This window comes from Nipponia nippon, unplaced genomic scaffold, assembly GCF_047370975.1.
Source record: "Nipponia nippon isolate SJK-2023a ecotype South Korea unplaced genomic scaffold, ASM4737097v1 scaffold_30, whole genome shotgun sequence".
In the NCBI taxonomy this organism is placed as follows: domain Eukaryota; kingdom Metazoa; phylum Chordata; class Aves; order Pelecaniformes; family Threskiornithidae; genus Nipponia; species Nipponia nippon.
In genome coordinates, this window is record NW_028262348.1 from 151,074 (window position 1) to 171,359 (window position 20,286).

General features: G+C 41.4%; 1 protein-coding gene across 2 annotated transcripts in view; it reads left to right on the forward strand.

Annotated features, from left to right (window-relative positions):
* CLTCL1 (clathrin heavy chain like 1) overlaps positions 1–20,286 on the forward strand; it is a 37,423-nt gene that overhangs the window by 14,578 nt on the left and 2,559 nt on the right. Inside the window, exons 6-31 of one of the 2 annotated variants that reach the window (XM_087768497.1) lie at positions 1,264–1,437; positions 1,714–1,911; positions 2,299–2,499; positions 2,620–2,772; positions 3,408–3,530; positions 4,280–4,417; positions 4,621–4,785; positions 5,205–5,385; positions 5,755–5,918; positions 6,666–6,791; positions 7,112–7,254; positions 7,882–8,116; positions 10,000–10,122; positions 10,534–10,679; positions 11,065–11,248; positions 11,822–12,014; positions 12,516–12,673; positions 12,769–12,933; positions 13,363–13,470; positions 13,838–14,005; positions 14,087–14,236; positions 15,062–15,193; positions 15,520–15,630; positions 16,214–16,384; positions 17,198–17,419; positions 18,129–18,149. In XM_087768497.1, coding sequence (XP_087624623.1) covers positions 1,264–1,437; positions 1,714–1,911; positions 2,299–2,499; positions 2,620–2,772; positions 3,408–3,530; positions 4,280–4,417; positions 4,621–4,785; positions 5,205–5,385; positions 5,755–5,918; positions 6,666–6,791; positions 7,112–7,254; positions 7,882–8,116; positions 10,000–10,122; positions 10,534–10,679; positions 11,065–11,248; positions 11,822–12,014; positions 12,516–12,673; positions 12,769–12,933; positions 13,363–13,470; positions 13,838–14,005; positions 14,087–14,236; positions 15,062–15,193; positions 15,520–15,630; positions 16,214–16,384; positions 17,198–17,419; positions 18,129–18,149 — 4,053 coding nt within the window. The remainder of the gene's footprint in view (positions 1–1,263; positions 1,438–1,713; positions 1,912–2,298; positions 2,500–2,619; positions 2,773–3,407; positions 3,531–4,279; positions 4,418–4,620; positions 4,786–5,204; positions 5,386–5,754; positions 5,919–6,665; positions 6,792–7,111; positions 7,255–7,881; positions 8,117–9,999; positions 10,123–10,533; positions 10,680–11,064; positions 11,249–11,821; positions 12,015–12,515; positions 12,674–12,768; positions 12,934–13,362; positions 13,471–13,837; positions 14,006–14,086; positions 14,237–15,061; positions 15,194–15,519; positions 15,631–16,213; positions 16,385–17,197; positions 17,420–18,128; positions 18,150–20,286) is intronic. The other variant, XM_087768498.1, reaches the window with a different exon arrangement.

The following is a 20,286-nucleotide window of genomic DNA, read 5'->3' on the forward strand; positions in this document are numbered from 1 at the left end:
CTGGCAAGTAGCTGTGATCTCTGTTGTAAAGAGTGCTTTCTACTAGTGCTTTGCTGTCATTCCTCCTAGTTCTGGGAGGGGTGTTAGTAGATTTGTGGGAGATAGCCTGAACATTAAAACAGTAACTCAAACACAAATATATAGGCTGTTCCAGTATTTGTCCAGGTATGTCAACTTAAGGCTGTATTTAAAACAACAACAAAAAATCCCCAACAAAACCCCTACCACCCCCCCTCCCCCAACAATGACAGACAGACCCAAAAAAACCCTCAGAAGTGTCTTCTAGTAGAATATCTGTAACATCGTTTTGGCTATTGAACTTCCTACTAATGTTCAGAGTTCTAGATAAGAATGTTATGGTGCTTGATGTAGCTTCACATGAAAGTGGCATTTTGTCTACAGTAGATCTCGCTAGAAGAGACAGATGGAGCAGGGAGTCCTATATCAGCATACTTCCTGGAGCAGCAGCACAGAAAAGGCAATCTGGGACACTAATGGGAGGTTCTTTAGGAAAGAATATAGCTGGTTGCTTTGACAGACCAAACTTCACTTAGCATGTCTGTCAGACTAGAAATTGTGTAAAGACAGCAAACTATCTCAGAGCATGCAACTGCTGACCAGTCTAATAGACCAGCTTCATAAATGAACCAAGAGATGCCTTAAAGTAAGGTAAACAAAGCAAGCTTGTCTACATGGTGGGATTCATGTGGCTCTGTACTTCAGCTTGAGGCTTAATTAACAAAACATCTGAAGACTTGTTCCAAAGTGAAAGTACTTCTTTGTCTGAAGAGCATTTTGGCTTGAAAGCCTCCCTGGTTTAAGTGACTTGACAGGTAAACTGGAGTGCTCAGTAGCTGAGCTTGGTTTAGGTTCTGTTGGTGCTTTGGGTGGGCCTTGTTGGAGGAGAGTGGGATTATCTCAGTATTTCTGAACAGAAACTTGTACTGACAGATCTAGACTAGAATGCTAATTATGCCCAAACTTTCTCCATCAGCCTGGCTCATTAGGATGAGGAGTATGTCCATTGCTGCAGATGAATTTTAATTTCCTTTCAGCCTCTCTATTCAGTGGAGCTATGGCTCCAAATGGCCAGCAAAGCTGTTCGTTGCTTTGAGTCTGTAAGGAAGGGGTCTGAAGCTATGTTTGTTCTTAGTGTCAGTGCAAAGGCATGTCACTGCAGTACTGTCTTGTGACTAGGCTAAAGGCAGCTGTCTTAACTGTTACAGTCTTAGTCTTGACTAATAAAAACTCATCTTTTGGCAGATTGGAATTAAGCATGGTGTTATCTACCTGATCACAAAGTATGGATATATTCACATGTATGACTTGGAGTCTGGAGTGTGCATCTACATGAATCGTATTAGTGCTGATACTATCTTTGTCACAGCTCCTCATGAACCTACCTCAGGCATTATTGGTGTGAACAAAAAAGGACAGGTAACAAATCAAGCATTCTGATTTTGAGCCTTCTAAAGCTCAGATGGAATGTGACAAACCTAATGAGTGACTTGGTGCAACAAATGTCATGGAAGGGAGCAAGTAACTATTTGATTAGTCGTTTTTTAGCCTTTCCTAGTATAGAACTGCTTGGGGAGGAACTTTTTTTTAATAATCTACTACGTCACCGATGGGCTGTATAGCTATTTGGTTGCTATATTTCATAGTAGTTGTGGAAAGGACAGTACTCCTCAATATGCCTTTTGTCCTTTCCAGGTGCTTTCTGTATGTGTTGAGGAAGACAACATAGTGAACTATGCTACGAATGTTCTCCAGAATCCTGACTTGGGACTGCGTATGGCTATACGTAGTAACCTAGCTGGGGCAGAGGAATTATTTGCCAGGAAGTTCAATACGCTATTTGCTCAAGGAAGCTATGCAGATGCTGCTAAAGTAGCTGCATCTGCACCAAAGGTAAATAACTCCAAAGGTAAAGCTTAGAAGTCATGGGGATTTGCCTTAGCTTAGTGGACTTGCTTAGCTCACTTGCATTTCAGTACTTGACATTCAAAAACTGAAGTGCTGCAATACTAGCCTTAGTTCTCTGCAGTTTGGTTGTTGTTCTGACTAATATATTTGCCTGCATCCTCTAAAGGAGCATCTGCTATGCTTTTCCAGCCATAGACTGGACTTGCTCTGGTCACTGACTTTCTGCTAGAATGTCATTGGTTTGATGAAGATCTTTACCCTGAAGGCTTAAGAGTAGATGCTTCAGTGTATAGATTCACGCCTGTTTTTTGACTAATACTATTCAGCCTTCACTAATTAAACATTGTTTCTCTCTATCTTGTGCCTCTTCAGGGAATTCTACGTACCAGCGATACAATCAGGAAGTTCCAGAGTGTACCAGCTCAGCCTGGGCAGGCCTCTCCCCTGCTCCAGTACTTTGGAATATTGCTTGACCAGGGACAGCTGAACAAGTTTGAGTCTCTGGAGCTCTGTCGCCCTGTCCTACAGCAGGGCCGCAAGCAGCTTCTGGAGAAGTGGCTGAAAGAAGACAAGGTAGGCTCAATTATGACACTAGCTTAATTCTGTTGCTTTGTAACAATTGAGTGTGAACAATGCTTTTGTTAATACATCTCTGAATTCTTCTGCTTGATAAAATACCACTTCTGACTTCAGCTGGAGTGCTCAGAGGAGCTGGGAGACTTGGTGAAGACAGCTGACCCAACCCTTGCACTCAGTGTCTATCTTCGTGCCAATGTGCCAAACAAAGTGATTCAGTGCTTTGCTGAAACTGGTCAGTTCCAGAAAATAGTGCTGTATGCTAAAAAGGTAAAGTTGTTTATCATAAACTGCTAGACTCTATCTTATGTTTAATGTGTATGTTCTCAAACTGTCTTCCATGAGACAAGTTTGATTCCTGTCACTTCAAACTGATAAGTAGGTAAGATTGAGAAACAGTGTTTTCTTCATTGTCATAGTGCAAATCATAGCGTATGACTAAGGTCTGAGCAGTATGCAAAAAAACTAAATTCAGAACATCATTAGTTTGATAGTTCATAAAATTCTGGGACTGGCTCAAGCTTATTCTAGAAAATAAAGATAAGCTTCTTCCTAAATTCATAAGACACTTTTTTGGATGGATTACAAAACAATTTGCCTGATGTCCACTTGTAAGTTTAGGACCTTACTTGACAGATAGTGCCTTAAGACTGTTGAAAGATTTCTTCCTAGCAGTTTTCTTACCTAGCAAGAGAAATGCCCTGGTGCAAGTTCAGTTACTAAGTAGGTGAATACTGAATTTCTGTGTCAACAGACAAGCAATGCTTTTGTCTGAGAATTCCTGGAAGATGGGGGATGGGCATGGCAACCTCACAGCAGTTCACAGTGCTTATGCTAAAGAATCTGAAGGCTTAAAAGGTGTGTAAGTCTTCCTAGACATGCACGGCTGTTTCTGAAATCTCTAGGTTGGCTATACCCCAGACTGGATCTTCTTACTGAGAAGTGTGATGAGAGTCAGTCCAGAGCAAGGCCTGCAGTTCTCTCAGATGCTGGTACAGGATGAGGAGCCGCTGGCTAACATTAACCAGGTGATGCCTACAACAAGAGTACTGGTCTCTTTCTAGACAGAGGTAATAGCATAGTACCATTTTGGGGACTGGTAAGGCCAGTTCAGGTCTCTAGTTGGCTTGGTTAGAAAAGTGCCTGAACTATTGTAGTCAAGTTTGGTTACCATTAAGTCTTTAGATGCAAGTGTGCTCTCAAGTTCTTGTGGAAGGTTTCTGGCTTATTACTGTAGTATTGATAGTGAATCTGCCACAGTCTTAGTCTAAGCAATGGAGTGTTACTGTCCTACTGTTGGCTTTAATGAAGCATACATTAACTCTTCCCGTGCAGAGAATTTACAGGACGACGAACAAATAAACTTGAATGCTGGCTGCCAGTGGCCACTCCTGGTTAAATGGACAGAGAAATAAGGCAACACTTTGCATTATTAAATAATTGAAGCTACTTAGAAAAAGTCTTAGCTTTTCTTGTAGCAACTATCCCAACAAGAGAGAAGGGATGGGATTTGCATGCTGTGTTAAAACTACATAGAGTAGGTGGCAAAATCTGGCATAATAGCTCAAAGTAATGTGCTGCTTACATTCTAGAGAAAAAGAAAAAGCATGAAACTTGTCTCTCTATTACCATGGTAGTAATCCTATGAAAACAAAGGGAATATAGCATGCTAGGTGCTGTGATGAGCTGCCTTTCTAGCCAGGCTATTAGTATATACAGACAAATGTGCGCGTGTGTGTATATAGACCCCCTCCTCTGACTTGGTCAATCTCAACAGATTGTGGATGTGTTCATGGAGAATAGTCTTATTCAGCAGTGCACGTCCTTTCTGTTGGATGCCTTGAAAAATAATCGCCCTGCAGAAGGCCACCTTCAGACTCGTCTCCTGGAAATGAATTTGATTCATGCCCCGCAGGTAAGACTGCTTAACCTAGTTCCTCCAAAAAGCAAAGGAGAGACAGTAGTAGGCTTGCACAAGAATATGATGTCTGATACTGATACCTGTAAGTAGTTTAGCAATGTCAAAGACTACTAATGAGTCACTGCGTGACTTTTCAACAATTTTTAGGCTGAACTGCTGTGATTCTGACAGTCTGAATATGAAATGTAATCTCCTAGGTTGCAGATGCCATTCTTGGAAACCAAATGTTTACACACTATGATCGTGCTCATATTGCCCAGTTGTGTGAAAAGGCAGGGTTGCTCCAGCGAGCTTTGGAACACTACACGGATCTCTATGATATTAAACGTGCTGTCGTTCATACTCACCTCTTGAATCCTGAGGTAAGTCTGTGGTACAGAGGAAGAAAGTGAAAGCTTAAGTAAAGTGAACACTCTTCAGCACTTCTGTAGCTGCTGAAATCCCTGCAGCCACTATAAGATGGTTTGTAGGTACCAAAGTAGCACACGTAGCTGTGATTCAAGAACACTTGTCCACTTAATCATTAAGCCATAATCTATACTTCTGATGGCTTCAATCTGACCTCAATTTCCCAAGTGGCCATTTCTAATCTTAATTCCAAACTGTGTTTTTTGTAGTTGTAAAGATGGCGAGTGTGTTTCTTTTTACGTCTTTGGTCTTAGTGCATGGAGGACTTCTCTCTCTAGTAGCTGGGGTAGAAACTCTGGCTAGTTGCCAGAGTTTAGAAGAAGTCAGTCAAATCCTGTACAAGGTACTGAGTAAAATCTCTTTCTCTTTGCAGTGGCTTGTGAACTTCTTTGGCTCTCTCTCAGTTGAAGACTCCGTGGAGTGTTTGCGTGCCATGCTGTCAGCCAACATTAGGCAAAACCTACAGCTCTGTGTGCAAGTTGCTTCTAAATACCATGAGCAGCTTGGTACCCAGTCTCTTGTGGAGCTTTTTGAATCTTTCAAAAGCTATGAAGGTACAGTATTAGAAGGAAGCAGCTTACTTGGAAGCCCTACTTGATTGAAGCTAATAGTAAGGATTGTAGCTTTTATGGGAGAGGTACTTGTCATGTGGCTGGACCTTACAATGCATTTATTGAAGTGAGTTCATCACAGTGGGTTCTAGGGGTAGCTTTGTTCTAGATTAGTTTCTTAACCCTCCTGAGTAAAGATCAGAAAGAAAGATGAAACCTGAAAGGGGGGAGGGGAAATCCTTCTGATTTTTCCCGCAGTTGAATGAAAGCTACTCTCAGCAGGGCTGAACTAAGTTGCAAGCTAAAGCCCATAACAGTCTGCGCGTGCTTCGCTTACCCTTCCAACTATGCTAAAAACGTGACTCTTTCTAGGACTGTTCTATTTCTTGGGTTCCATTGTAAACTTCAGCCAGGATCCAGACGTTCACTTCAAGTACATCCAGGCAGCTTGCAAGACTGGTCAGATAAAGGAAGTGGAAAGAATCTGCCGTGAAAGTAACTGCTATAACCCAGAACGGGTGAAGAACTTTCTGAAGGTAAATATTCTGTCCAATGGATTGAGCAGTCCTCTGTATGTTTTGCTTAGCAGCAGAACTACAGCATTCTAATGGAGGGAAAAACCAGCTCAAAGTTTAGCAGGCATGGCTGTGAATAGTCTCCTGTGTAGCTGGAATAAGAGTTTGATCCTATTCCAGGTATATAATGGGTCCTTTTAGGCTGTCTCTGGGAAAACAAGCCCAAATTCCTTTAAAACTAGCCTGTATGCTATAACTAGTACCAAACTCGTAAATATGTTGTCACCTAACAATAGGTGAATCCAGGTTGGCAGAAGGAAAGACTATGCTGAATTATTCAGCAGGAGCTTTATCAAGGATATTGGCTAGACAAAGCCTATTAAAATGGGAGTCAACCTGTACTACAACACTTTGCATGCTTTGTGGTAAAATGGGATTTTAATGCCACTTCATTTTGCATTGTTAAGTTCTTGGCCCAGCGACTGTCTTCTGACTTGATATGTGAATTGATAGTCATTTTGAAGCTAGATATTGGCCTAATGTGGCACTTCATGAAGAGCCTAAACTTGAAACTCAACTGATAGACTGGCAGAATGGTATTCATAGTGGGTAACTTGCTTTTGAAGTCAGTTGTCTGCTTGGCACTCTTAAATTTGAATGTATTGTTACTTTTAGTGCTAAAGGAACTTGGTCAGACTTTCGTGCTTTGAAAGTGCTTCAACAAATGGTGGTTGCTTGCTTTTTTTTTTCTTTTGGCACAAAATACAGGAAGCAAAGCTCACGGACCAGCTTCCTCTGATCATTGTCTGTGATCGATTTGACTTTGTCCATGACCTGGTGCTCTACTTATATCGCAATAACCTGCAGAAGTATATAGAGATCTATGTACAGAAGGTAAGGAGAATCCACTTTTAAGCTCTTGCTCTTTCCTTCCTTCAAAGGAACTTTACCTTTCGGTAAACTAAAGCAGAATCTGCTATATCTCTCTTATGGAGACACTTCTAGTGCAGAGGCTCTTCAGTAAGCCTTCTGTCTATTACAAACCTAAGTGCAGTGTTTCCTGGAACTTATATACAAATGTATTAGTAACTTCAAATTCACTGCTTGCTCTAAAGCATAGTTTAAATTGCTAACTAGAACTTACCATGTGGAAGACTGGAGGTGGGTTATTAGTAATGCTAATAACTAATTTTAATGATGGTGGCTTATTCTAGGTGAATCCTAGCCGTATACCAGCAGTGGTTGGAGGACTTCTTGATGTGGATTGTTCTGAAGATGTCATTAAGAACTTGATCATGGTGGTTAGAGGCCAGTTCTCAACAGATGAGCTGGTGGCTGAAGTGGAAAAAAGAAATCGGTAACAAAAATGCATCTGTAGACACCAGTGTTGGGCTTTCCTGACTCTGGTATACACCCGAATTGAATTGGATGCAGTTTTGTTGAATGATACAATACTAATACTGTTTTATGTTTCTTTATAGAAAAGCAGCTTAGATTTGCTAGTCAGTCTCTTGATTATTTGGGCCATATATGAATGCCTGACAGCACTGCATGGTGAATAACATAGCTTTTGAACACTTCCTGTACAGCCAACCATGGGATGTGCCTTTGGAGGAAATCTGGATAAAACTGTCTTGACAGTTGTAGGCACACAGCAGCTTGTGTAATTAGTTTGTAGTTACCTGTAAAATGAACAAATGGCTTTAAGTGTGAAGAGCCAGCTAACGCAACAGGAATTGGAAGGAAAGATTCCAAAAGCAGTGGCATCTGCAAGCTTCCCTGATGTCAAACTGCAGATCTGGCCTCCACTCATTTAAGACCCATTAAATGGTCTGGTTGGTCTCTGTCTGCCTCTAAGTCTGGTCTCTGTCTGCTTTTAAGTCTGACCAGCAGACTTGCTTGAAGGGAAGGCCAGGTATTAATGGGTAGCTGTCAAGCATACCTCAGTCTGACTTATAAACCTAAAATGTTTGCTTCTTCAAAGGCTTAAGTTGCTGTTGCCATGGCTTGAATCAAGGATTCATGAAGGCTGTGAAGAACCTGCGACTCATAATGCCTTGGCCAAAATCTACATTGACAGTAATAATAATCCGGAGCGGTTCCTTCGTGAGAATCCTTACTATGACAGCCGTGTAGTTGGCAAATATTGTGAAAAGAGGGACCCTCATCTGGCCTGCGTTGCTTATGAGAGGGGTCAATGTGATCTGGAACTCATAAAGGTTAGCAAAACTCCACTTATAAACATGTTAAAGAACTACTTGCTGCCTGAAGTGGAAGCCTAGCTGGCTATTTGTCTAACACTTGCAGAATCCTCTCTTGCAGTCTGACTCGGGAATTGAGGTAGGCAGGATTCTTCTATATAGAGACAGTAATTTTTATGCTGATGAGAAGAACTCTTATGCTATATGTCTGAACTAAAATTTTATAACTCGGCACCTTAAAGGTACTATTCATGTTTTTCATCTACTGATTTTGCTCAAAATTAAAAATTGGGCCCAGCTAATGAATATGCCTACTGGTAAACCTTTGTTAAGTTGATTTTTTTTTTTTTTTTGAGCCTTGAGCACTTGATCAGCAGAAGGGACAGGCTGTCACCTAGCCTGTCTCTACAGTGGGAGGAAAAGCTTCCCTGAAACTAGAATGGGGCTTGTAATTTTCCCTTATTGTGGTTGACCCTTAGAGTTGCTCCAATACTTAACTAGAAATGAGGAAAATAAATGTTTACAGTCAAACTGCAAAAACTTACTCTGATAGCATTCCTCTCCTGTCTTAAGCTTGTTGATTCCTAGAACCTCCCTTGGAAGTTCAAGGGCAAGTGAAATTCCCAGGGTTCTCCAAACACATCCTAGTCTCAAACTGAACACCAGAGCTTAATGCCAGATTGTAGTGCTTGTGGCTGCTGAGAAAGAAAACATTCTCCTCCTACCTGCACTAGTGTATGCAAAGAATGTCAGCTGTCTAGGGGTGAGAACCAGCTTGTTTTGCCCTATCTGAAAGGAAGTAAACACTCTTCCCTGGCAAGGCCTACCCTGTGAGTGTTAGAATGGTGGTATAGTCTAGGCTTGCTGCTGAAAGTGGATGACTCTCCAGCCTGAAGCAGCTATTTTTGAAGTAGTACCTCCTCTGTAGCTGTTAAAAAAAAAAAAAAAAAAAAAAAAGGCTGGGTGTATTTGGCTCTTATTTCGGGATATGAAGGTGGCTCTAACTTGTTTTGCCAGGAAACTTTTCTAGGATAAGCTTTTAACATTCTGGTTAACCATAAACACCTGTCAGTACCAATTTCTTCCTTGAACTGATGTTCTGAGCAGATGTTTTTGGTTACGGAGGAAAGATCTTCCTCCTGTAAGAATTATTCTTGAGACATGGTTGGCCCCTAGAAGAGGCCTCAACTGCAACTAATAGATGTACAGCATAAAGCAAAATTGTGCTGCTACTAATTTGCTTACAGCAAAGTACTTGAGATTCCAAGAGCTAATTCAGATACTAACAAAACTTGACCAGTTGATAGAATATGGAATAGGCCTTCAGGTTTCTACTCTTCTAGTTGGAAATTGAAACTAGTAATACTAATAGGATCGTAACTCATAACTCTTCCTTGCTGCACTTCTATAGATTTTGCATTTATTTTGTACCCTTAACATTTTAGCAGGGGAATCCAAGCCACTTGCTCCTCTGAACATTTCTAAGGTAAAGCTAATGACACCAAATGCATAACCTATTGCTAGCTTTAAACACCAGCACCATTCCTCAGTTCACTACTTAACATTGCCCAGGCAAGTGGCTCCCTTTCTAGGTTTAAAACTTAAGTTCTTCAGGCTTCTGCAGGTCTTCACTTCAAACAGAAGCAAATAGTTACTGTGAAGCCACTGTCACAGTATTTGTGTGTCGGGCAAAACCAAGAGAAGCTATAGAAATTCTGCTGGAGACCTTCTCCATGAGCCTTCCAGATCAGAGGTTGGGTAAGAACTTGTCTGTGGCATTTAGCATTGCTCAGCAATTAGTTCTAGTCAGTATTCTAGACTGTCTGATGCATAGCTAGCTAAACCTGTCTTGTGGTACTAACCCTTAACATTAAGACCAATATTTGTAACTTCTCCTTCAGGTCTGCAATGAGAACTCGCTGTTTAAGAGTGAGGCTCGCTATCTGGTGCGCAGGAAGGACCCTGAGCTCTGGGCAAATGTTCTGGAAGAAAACAACCCATTCAGGCGGCAGCTTATTGACCAGGTACAGCACAAAGGCTAAACTCTCAGTATGAGGAGACCGCAGGATGTCTCGGAAACATGGAGCATTAAAGTAGCTGTCATTCCCCACAGGGTCCCTTGAGGCCCCATCTCAGCCATCCAGAAACTTGTAAGAGTTTGAGTGGCAGGTATTAACTCTGACCTTCATGGCCAGAAAACACAGTTACCAGTAAGGTGATATTTCTGTCCTGTGGAGTGACCTACTTCTAGTGAATTTGCTCCCTGTACAGACCCAAGGTGTGACTTTAATAGCTATATCCAGTATAGAAGTAGCTCTTTCTTGCTGTCTGTGACAAAATACTCTCAAAGTTCTGAAGCCTTAATTTGTAGTTCACTGGAATAGGTTGGCAAATCTCATTTGGGGAAAACAACATGTTCCTGCCTTCAAATCCAGGTTGTCCAAACAGCTTTATCAGAGACACAGGATCCAGAGGAGGTTTCTGTAACTGTGAAAGCTTTCATGACTGCTGACCTGCCTAATGAATTGATTGAGTTATTGGAAAAAATTGTCTTGGATAATTCTGTATTCAGTGAACACAGGTAAGAGGAGAGCTTTGTCCGCAAGTTTAGCTTATTCAGTGCCTTTGTTTAGGCTGTGAAGTGACCCAGGTTATTTGTGGGCCTCTTGGTTGCAGGACCTAAGCACTCTTAAATGTGTATAATTAGGTGAAAAAGCAGAATTAAGTGCTCTGTGCTTTAAGAACAGAGCTAGTTCACGCTATGCAGTTTGTGGTGATGTGTTGAGAGAAGAGAACGCTGATATTGGTAAGCAGGTTTTTTTGAAGTATCAGTGCTTATCAATCTGGGGATGAAAGGTTGTTGCTAGTGACAGTAAGCGGGTGTATTTTTTTGCATGTACAATACATGTCACGTAAGCAGGTGTTACTGTGCCCTGCTTATAGCATCTGTCTTCTGTTAACCAAAGGAATCTCCAGAATCTGCTGATCCTGACTGCCATTAAGGCTGACCGCACTCGTGTGATGGAATACATCAATCGTCTAGATAACTATGATGCCCCAGATATTGCAAACATTGCCATCAGTAATGAGCTATATGAAGAAGCCTTTGCTATATTCAGAAAATTTGATGTTAATACTTCAGCAATTCAGGTGAGGCGTGGTTCCTGCATGAAGGTATAGAATGCTAGTAATAGAGAGGATGGGAAGTGTATTGTTACATTGATTCTCAGGGAGTGTTTGTCACTTAAATCAGTGCAACTCAGCAAGAGTACAGTTCCCATATGTAACAAGTTGCAGGGAGAAGTGGGATTACGTACAAAGAATAGCAAAACAAAGTCAAAATACTGACTTCAGAGGCTGATCTGGTCAAAGTAATAAAAAAAATGTTGGGGTGTTGCACTATATGCTTGGGGTTTGTGTGCTGCATTTGATTCACAGTGGCTACCTTGGAGACTCATACTTGAAAGGTGCAGGAGAAGCAAATGCTACTAGGCATTGTCTTTAGGCCAGCCTTACTGATGTCTGTAAGGCAGAGGAGAAACAGTAGCAACAAGAGTCTTATTCTTTCTGCCTCTACTTCATTGGGCAGAAATGGCTGTTCTAAAAACAGTTAGCTTCATATTGCTTACACAGAACAGCGTATGCACTTGAAGAAAGAGTTCTGTTAGAAAGGACAATGCTATAAAGCTTTGATTTTTAACTTGCAACTTCAATTTCAAACAGGTGCTGATTGAGCACATTGGCAACTTAGACCGTGCTTATGAATTTGCCGAGAGATGTAACGAACCAGCAGTATGGAGCCAGCTAGCCAGGGCACAGCTCCAGAAGGACTTGGTGAAAGAAGCCATTGATTCCTATATAAAGGCAGATGATCCATCTACCTACATGGAGGTTGTTCAAGCAGCTAATAGAAATGGTAAGGCAAAGCATCCTCAAACTTAAGATTGTTTGGATATAAGCGAGGTTATTGTATCTACATCGATCAGCAGGGATTCTTGAGACTTATGAATTCTGTTTCAGAGGAAATGGGAGCAGTCAGTACATGGAATGGATGAGTCGATGTTTAGTGAGATTCCTGTCAACAAGCTTGTCTGTGTTGCTGCGCCAAAGATAGACCTTCATGTGGAGATAATTTGGACTGTTATCACCTAAAATATAGCCAAGTATAATGTATTTATTTAGCTGTATGTAGCAGAACTGCTTGCCAACTGAATTGTAGAATTGTTGCAAGAAGTTCAACCTCATGTGAAGGTGACTTGATGTTTAGCAGGGAATTCCTTAACTCAAATGCAAATAGCTTAGTATCATGGTGGAGGAGATTCTGGAGACTACTAGTGAAAACTGTTCCTAAGGTGGGCAAGGTGAGCAATACAGAATGACTAAACAGAGGATCTTAAATCTCTCTTCTCTCTTCAAGATAACTGGGAGGACCTTGTCAAGTTCTTACAGATGGCCAGGAAGAAGGCTAGAGAGTCTTATGTAGAGACAGAACTTATTTTTGCTTTGGCAAAAACTAATCGTCTGTCAGAACTGGAGGAGTTTATTAGTGGCCCTAATAATGCCCATATACAACAGGTATGTCTTGGTCCACAGTTCCCATGTATGACTTGCTGCTTAGCTGACTCCTGATTCTTGCTGTTACCCTTGTTTACCTTGGACTCCCAATCCAGGTTGGTGATCGTTGTTATGAAGAGGGGATGTATGAAGCGGCAAAACTACTCTATAACAACGTATCTAACTTTGCTCGCCTGGCATCTACCTTGGTGCACCTTGGAGAGTATCAGGCAGCAGTGGACAGTGGCCGCAAAGCCAACAGCACAAGGACTTGGAAGGAGGTAACTTAAACTCGGGTTTTTAATAGTCTGCAGAATGTGCTCTACTGTTGCTTCTGAGCATGTTGCTGTAGAACATAATTGGACTCCTTTGCTCTGTCAGTAATGTGGGAATTAAAGAAGAGTTAATTCGTAACTATCTACAATTAGCTCTGATAGTAGCTTGCTAACTGTTTCTGGCTACAGAGTGTGTTTGTACCTTTATAAGCTGTCCTCTTGCCCAAGGTAATAAAGCTTAATTTCAAAACAGTGCAAAATGAATGACAGAGGTTTTAATTCGAAAGCAAGCATTATGGAAATACCTATTTGGAACTGTACGTAAGACTCAAATTTGGGAAAGCTTGCTAATTAACTTTCCCTTTAATATATGGAGATTAAGCAAGCATTGCAGTATTCTCTTGTTAACTGACTATTTGCTAACTCTCATTACAGGTATGCTTTGCCTGCGTGGATGGAAAAGAATTCCGCTTGGCACAGATCTGTGGTTTACACATAGTCATCCACGCTGATGAACTTGAGGAGCTGATCAGTTACTATCAGGTTAGATCACTGTTAATATCCTAGAAGACTTTAGAGAGCATACTTATATCTGCCAGTAGAGTGGTCGCAGATAAAACCTGATACACTGTGGGGCTGATCTTTTAACTTCATTCTTCCTCCATCTCCATTTCCAAATAGCTGCATGCATATTTTTTTTTTTTATGTAGTAAATGGAAGGGTGATAGCTTTCACTGTCCCTTCTTTTACAATTCTGTTGCTTCATTGGCATCCTGTCTTACAAGTCTGAGCACTCCCATTTGGAGAGAAAAGCGAAGCATGTTGAATTGAAGTAAATACGCATTTTAGGAAGCTTTAAGTGCCTGTTGGTCATGAATTTGCAATTAATCTTTATTTTCCTAACATCCAGGATCGTGGATACTTTGAAGAACTGATTGCCCTTTTGGAAGCTGCTTTGGGCCTAGAGCGTGCTCACATGGGAATGTTTACTGAACTTGCTATCTTATACTCCAAATTCAAGCCTCAGAAAATGAGGGAACATCTGGAGCTCTTCTGGTCTAGAGTTAATATTCCAAAGGTATGCAATAAGGTAGCTACACTGCAAGTGAAGCTGGGAAGCTGTCAGTGAATCAAACCAACTGATTTCTCATTTTATCAGGTGCTCAGAGCTGCAGAACAGGCTCATCTCTGGGCGGAACTTGTATTCCTCTATGACAAGTATGAGGAGTATGACAATGCAATAATTACTATGATGAATCATCCCACTGATGCCTGGAAAGAGGGGCAGTTTAAAGACATAATTGCCAAGGTAAGTAACTAGTTAACTGGATCAAAGTGCTGAAAGTCTCTTTCAGAACAGAGGCAAAAATGCACAACAGAATCACCTTTTAGAAAATGAGTTTGCTTAAGGTACTACTCAATCTTCCTGCTGTACTTAAAACAACTTCCAATCAGTTTAGCACAATTAATCTAATCTTATACCCTTTGTTTTCTGCTGTGCAGCACATTCTGTTGAGTGGCAGCAGCTAGCACAGGATGTTTTCAGAAACTGCTCAGGATCATAGGTCACAAGCAAGAGGTGTAACCTCCTTAATACCTTTGAGCTGACTGTTGTCTTAATTCGAGGCTGCGATTGTTCTTGAAAGATCTCTGCAAATGTTTCCAGCTGTTTCAGTGGGAGAATTGCAATGGGCAGTCCCATGAATGCAGCAGAGAATAGTGAATTGATGTATAGTATAGACAAGATTTGAGACTGAATGCATTATTATTGGTCTTATGGGTTTCAAGGCAACAACTTAGACTGGTTAAGACTACAGCCTTTACTCGCTTTAGGAATTCAACAAATGATCACATTAACTTGAGTGGGCTGCCTGTGCCAGGATCTCTTAACTGTGGATGGGTTAGAATTGGTTTGTACTACCCCTGGTAGCTTGTGACTTCACTATCTGGAAGCAGATGGCAGTCATAAGGTTGGACAAGAATTCTGCATGTAAGTGTAACACTTCTGGCCTCTAGAAGAAAACCTTAGCTTTTATTTAAGAGTCAGATAAACCTTCTGCTGAGTTAAGTGATCCAAACTAAGCACCTTGGGCTTGCTTGTGCTTGAAGTACTAACTAGTGTCTAACCATGCAGGTGGCCAATGTGGAGCTATACTATAAAGCCTTGCAATTCTATTTAGACTACAAACCTCTGCTGATCAATGATCTCCTGCTTGTATTATCTCCACGACTGGATCACACCAGGACAGTCAATTTTTTCTCAAAGGTGAGTTTGGGAGATGGTTAGATGAATAAGAAATCCTCTTGCTCAAGTTAAGATACTCCAGTGTCTGGCTGGTAAAAAGGGTTGACGTCTGTCAGGTGGCTTTGCCTCCAGTATAAAGGATTGACAAGCAGCCCAATCCTGCCTTGATATGGGAAACACTGGAAGAGTTGGCATAACTGGCCTAGGAGGCTGTTTTATTTTACTTTGTCTGAAGGGTCCTGACAGTAAGCACAAACTCTTGTAATAACAAGTGGGAACTTGTTTCAGCAGTATGAAATGTCAGAATTGGTATACTTAATCTTGTATCGGAATCATATTAATTCCAGGTGAATCGGCTACTTCTAGTAAAGCCTTATCTGCGTTCAGTCCAGAACCACAACAACAAAGGAGTTAACGAAGCTCTGAACAACCTTTTAACGGAGGAGGAAGATTACCAGGTGAGCCCCACAAAATAGGTTGCTAGGCCTGAGGGCTGCTCCTCTTTCTCCAACAAAAAGAGGCTATAGTTTGGCTGTTCCCCATCTGACACAGAGTAATTCCCTTGTGTAGAAGATGGCTTCTGCAATGCAGTGGTAGTGGGGGTGGAATCAGACCTTTTGCGGGCGGGAGTCTTGAGAGACTGCGACTTGCAAACAAAGCAGATCCACAGTTATTTCTCTCAGAACAACAGACTTCGTAAAGGTCTATATTAGGTATGTACTCTACTGGGCAACACTTCCGTAAACAGACTTGCTTCTGGCCCCATTGGCTGCTATTTGGAAGACATGCTGCGTCTTCTAAAGGTAATTAGCTTTTCTGTTCTGTCAAGTGAAGTCAGTATGACTGAGTTAGCATCTTGCTTTGTTAAAAATCATCTTTTGGAGAGATGCATGAAATAAGCAGGGTGAACAAACTGTAGCCACAGTATCAACATCCAGCTGGCAGAACCTAAACACTTGTACACCATGCTTAGATGTTTCTCTACTGTAATTCTTGCCTACTACCACCTGGCAGCACATGTAACAATTCTCTCTCAAACAGGGTTTGAGAGCTTCCATTGATGCCTATGACAACTTTGATAACATAACGCTGGCTCAGCGTCTGGAAAAGCATGAACTAATTGAATTTAGGCGTATTGCAGCATACTTGTATAAGGGTAACAACCGCTGGAAACAGAGTGTGGAGCTATGCAAGAAAGACCGTCTGTATAAGGTGAGCTAACGCAGCCTTTTTCCCTGACTGTCAAAAAGAAGTCTGAGCTATGAAGCACAGATCCCCTGGATACTGAATGTGTTCTGTTGGTTTCAGATCTGGAGTTCTGATTAGTCTTAGCCCTTCACTCGACGTTTAAGAAAAGGCTCTTAGAGCAGAAGTGTTTGCAATTTCAAATGCATATCTCAAACCTAATTTCAAAATGTTATTCTGTACTTGGAGATCTGTCTATATCAATCAGTGGCATCTGTACAGTTTTCTGTATCAGTACGGAACATCCTCCACAGAACTGAAGACTTATGCCCTTGTTAGGGTACAGACTGAAACATGATTAGGTATAGTCCTCAAGCCTGTAGTGAGTTCACATGGGCCAGTTTTTTTTACTGTTCTGTGGGAGAGCTGGCAAAAAGTCTCTTCTGTCTTGACGCAAGCAGTTGATGCAATAATCTCTTCTGCTCTGGGTAATCTTTAATATCTAATGGTGAGCTAGGTGGGATACCAGAAAGATGGTTTATCTGGTTGCAAAACTAAGCAAAATCTCATCAGGCCACTTCAAGTACTTAAGGAAAGCCTGTTAATACAATATCTGGGTTGCCTCAAAATAAGAGGACTTAACTGAGTGTATGTACTGTAGCTTGGCTCCTACAGAAGATGCCTGGTGTTGCTAAAGACTAACTTCATGGTATGCCAAGTACCTGGCTTATCTAGCTAGCAATAACACGCACATAAGGTGTAGAGCAAGATGCTGACAGGCAAGGGTGAAGCTTCACCGTTGTTCTTTTCTGTAGGATTAACCGTTGTTCTTTTCTGTAGGATGCTATGCAGTATGCTGCGGAGTCCAAAGATGCAGAACTAGCTGAGAAGCTGCTTCAGTGGTTCCTGGAAGAAGGCAAGCAGGAGTGCTTTGCAGCCTGCCTTTTCACATGTTACGACTTGCTACACCCAGATGTAGTCCTTGAGTTGGCATGGAGGCATAACATCATGGACTTTGCAATGCCTTATTTCATCCAAGTGATGAGAGAGTACCTTACCAAAGTGAGTATTGCATAGGCTAAAAAGTTAAGACTTCTAGTCTGCTGGATGATTAGCATTATGCGAACCAGAGCTCTTTGCATGCATTTGGAATGTTGTTGTTCCTCATAGACTAGGTCTTCTAGGAAGTTCTGTAGGTTTAATCACTTCAGGCTAGCTAGCGAAATTTATAACTAGATGCCTTGGGACTTGAAAGAGGTCTAGTTAAACTTTTGCTTTTAACAGTGGACATAAGCAACTGTGTGCTTTTCAGAGCGGCTCCGTAGTTGACAAAGCTGAAGGCTTGGTGAGGACAACCTGTGTAGCTACTTTGTGTAACTGTGAAAGTACTCTGTTTTCTTGTTACAGAGAATATAGCTTTTGAGTAACTAATAGTACACACTTCCTACATCAGCCATAGGAGTAGACTGCTGAAGATGATTTTCTTTTTTTAAATGGAAAACAGAACTTTAGATGCAGAGTCTGGCTGTACAATACTGATACCAATAGCTAATCCTCAATTGAGAGACAAGAGAGGTTCTGATCACGTGTGGTCCTGAAATGCTTGTCTCGACCAGCTCTAAGATACTAAGCTAAGATACTTCCTTAGATGGCTCTAGGGTTGCATAGGACATCACAGTAAAGAACTTAATTAAAATGAGTTCTCTAAGTGACTGCTTCAGGTTGCTTCTAATCAGTCATGTTAAGTATTCCCCTCTGAATTTTCTTGCAGGTTGATGGGCTGTTCTATAAGGTGACACTCTGATTTCAAACTCTTTGTGTTCATTTGTGTCCCTCAATATCCTAGGATTCTTTTACAGGAATCTAGCTGTAGCTTCTGCGAGAAGAGCAGTGTAATTTTAGCTCTAACTCATTTCCTGTTCACTTTCTAATGCTAAAAGGATAACTATTCACAAGCAACTTGAAAATCCAACCAGACTCTGCTCGTCTTTGCAGGAAACAAAAGCAAGTGATTGAGGAGGACTTGAGTGTTTGGGCTCGTGTTCACTACATTACAGATACCTTGTGGCAAGGAGGATGTTGTTCATAAGTAAACAAAAGCAGTTGCCACATAACAGGATGTGTTCTAAGTGCAAATTGCTCGTTGTGCTGTAAATTGCTGAAGTGTGCAATCTTTCAGGCATGGTGAGTTTGAATAGTAGCATAAAGCTTCTGTAAACTTCTTGCCTGTTAGTATGGTGAAAGTGTTTGCACAGATCTTAAAACTCCTACTCCTCCTCGTATTTCACTGAGGAGAAACTTGCCACACAAGTTCACCTGTACTCTTCTTTGTGAGGTTTAGGTCTAAGATCATGGTTTTTAAACTGCTGGTTGGATTTACAAGTAACCACACGTACTAAATACGGGATAACTTGCCAGAAGGAAAATCTGCATGGTGAGAGTGGTTTACAGTGCAACTAATTTAGTCTGTTGAATTAACTGCAAAACATGGAATTAGAGAATGGGCTTTATAAATGTGGTATGTCTAAAATTGTCATGTAACTAACTTCAAAAGTACAAAAGAATAGACTAGTTTATCAGCAGGGTGTGTATGTCTTCTAGAACTTACCTTTCTTTTATGCATTAAAAAGGTATTAAAGCACAGAATAGCCTATGTCCCAGAAGGGGCCAGGCACACAAAGTATGATGGCATTCATTTGGAAGCCTTTTGAACAACTTCACTTCTAGGCAGCACATCAGACAGATGTTCAGGCTTTCCTGGAGAACTGCTTTTGTCCCTTCTTCAGGATGTCTGCTCTGGGCATGCTTCCTGTTTCTCCAGCAGAGGGAGTAACTGCACTTTTGTTTAAAGTTCCTTGATGCTCTAGGGGCAGTAGAGAGGAAAGTCTAATCCAAGAGAGAGTGGGAATCCCAGGTCATAAGTAGAGCAATGCAACTAGTTTGAAACTGGTAGCTGTCAATTGCTTTGATCCGTAGTAATATAGGTGGCATTTGTAACATAATGTTATCCTGAACAGCTGTTAGGCTGACAGCTATAAATGTACGAGTTAAAGACCTTCTGCCCCTCAAGTTATTAATTTGAGTTGCAAACTTCAAAAAGTCCAGGAAACTGTTAAACACCAAATCTAGATAACATCTCTACGGTATAATAGAGACCCCTCTTGCAGCACTTCTCAGACTAGATAGGATTCTTACAGTGGGAGAGGAGGATGAGGATCAGCTGAAATTACGGCATTGGGCTAAACGTAGGTTTGCCCAGGATGTTAGTACTGCCTGTATCTGGATGTGAAGCTGTGTGACTTATGCCTGGCAGTCTTCAGTCTCAGTGGTTCTCTATGGTAGCTATAACTTCTTAAACCTGAGAGAAGGAAGGTACTGTTGCCTTCTCAGATTACTCCCCCCACCCCAAATTCAAAGTTGTGTTCAGGGCTCCTGCATTACTGTAGCACTTTCACAAATGTTTTTAGCATGAACAGAGCTTTATTTGGCACAACACTGGGATCTGTGTAAAGCTGATATTACTAGACCACTATCCATGATGGTTCTAGAGTTTCCTCTAAAAGGAGTCTATGTGAATGCTAATACAGTTAAACCAGTACTCTGCAGCCCAGGTTAGGCTGTAGTCCTAGATAAGATTAGACTTTGTGGGTCTGGAATATCTGGGTCCTCTCATTGAAGGGGAGAGGGATTGCAGGTTAATAGATAAGTGTATATTAGGCCCATTTGAGATGATGCTTGGAACTCCGATCCGATGGGCTTGTCTTTTGGGTCATAGAGTTAACAACAGTGACTAGAATAGAGCCCCAAAAAGTGCTTCACTTGAAGGTAATGATGATCTCAGATGCATTTGATAGCTGTTGTTTATTGCAATAAACCTGAAGCAATTGGGAGAGCAGGTTTACAACATAGTTTGCTGGGAACATGCAGAC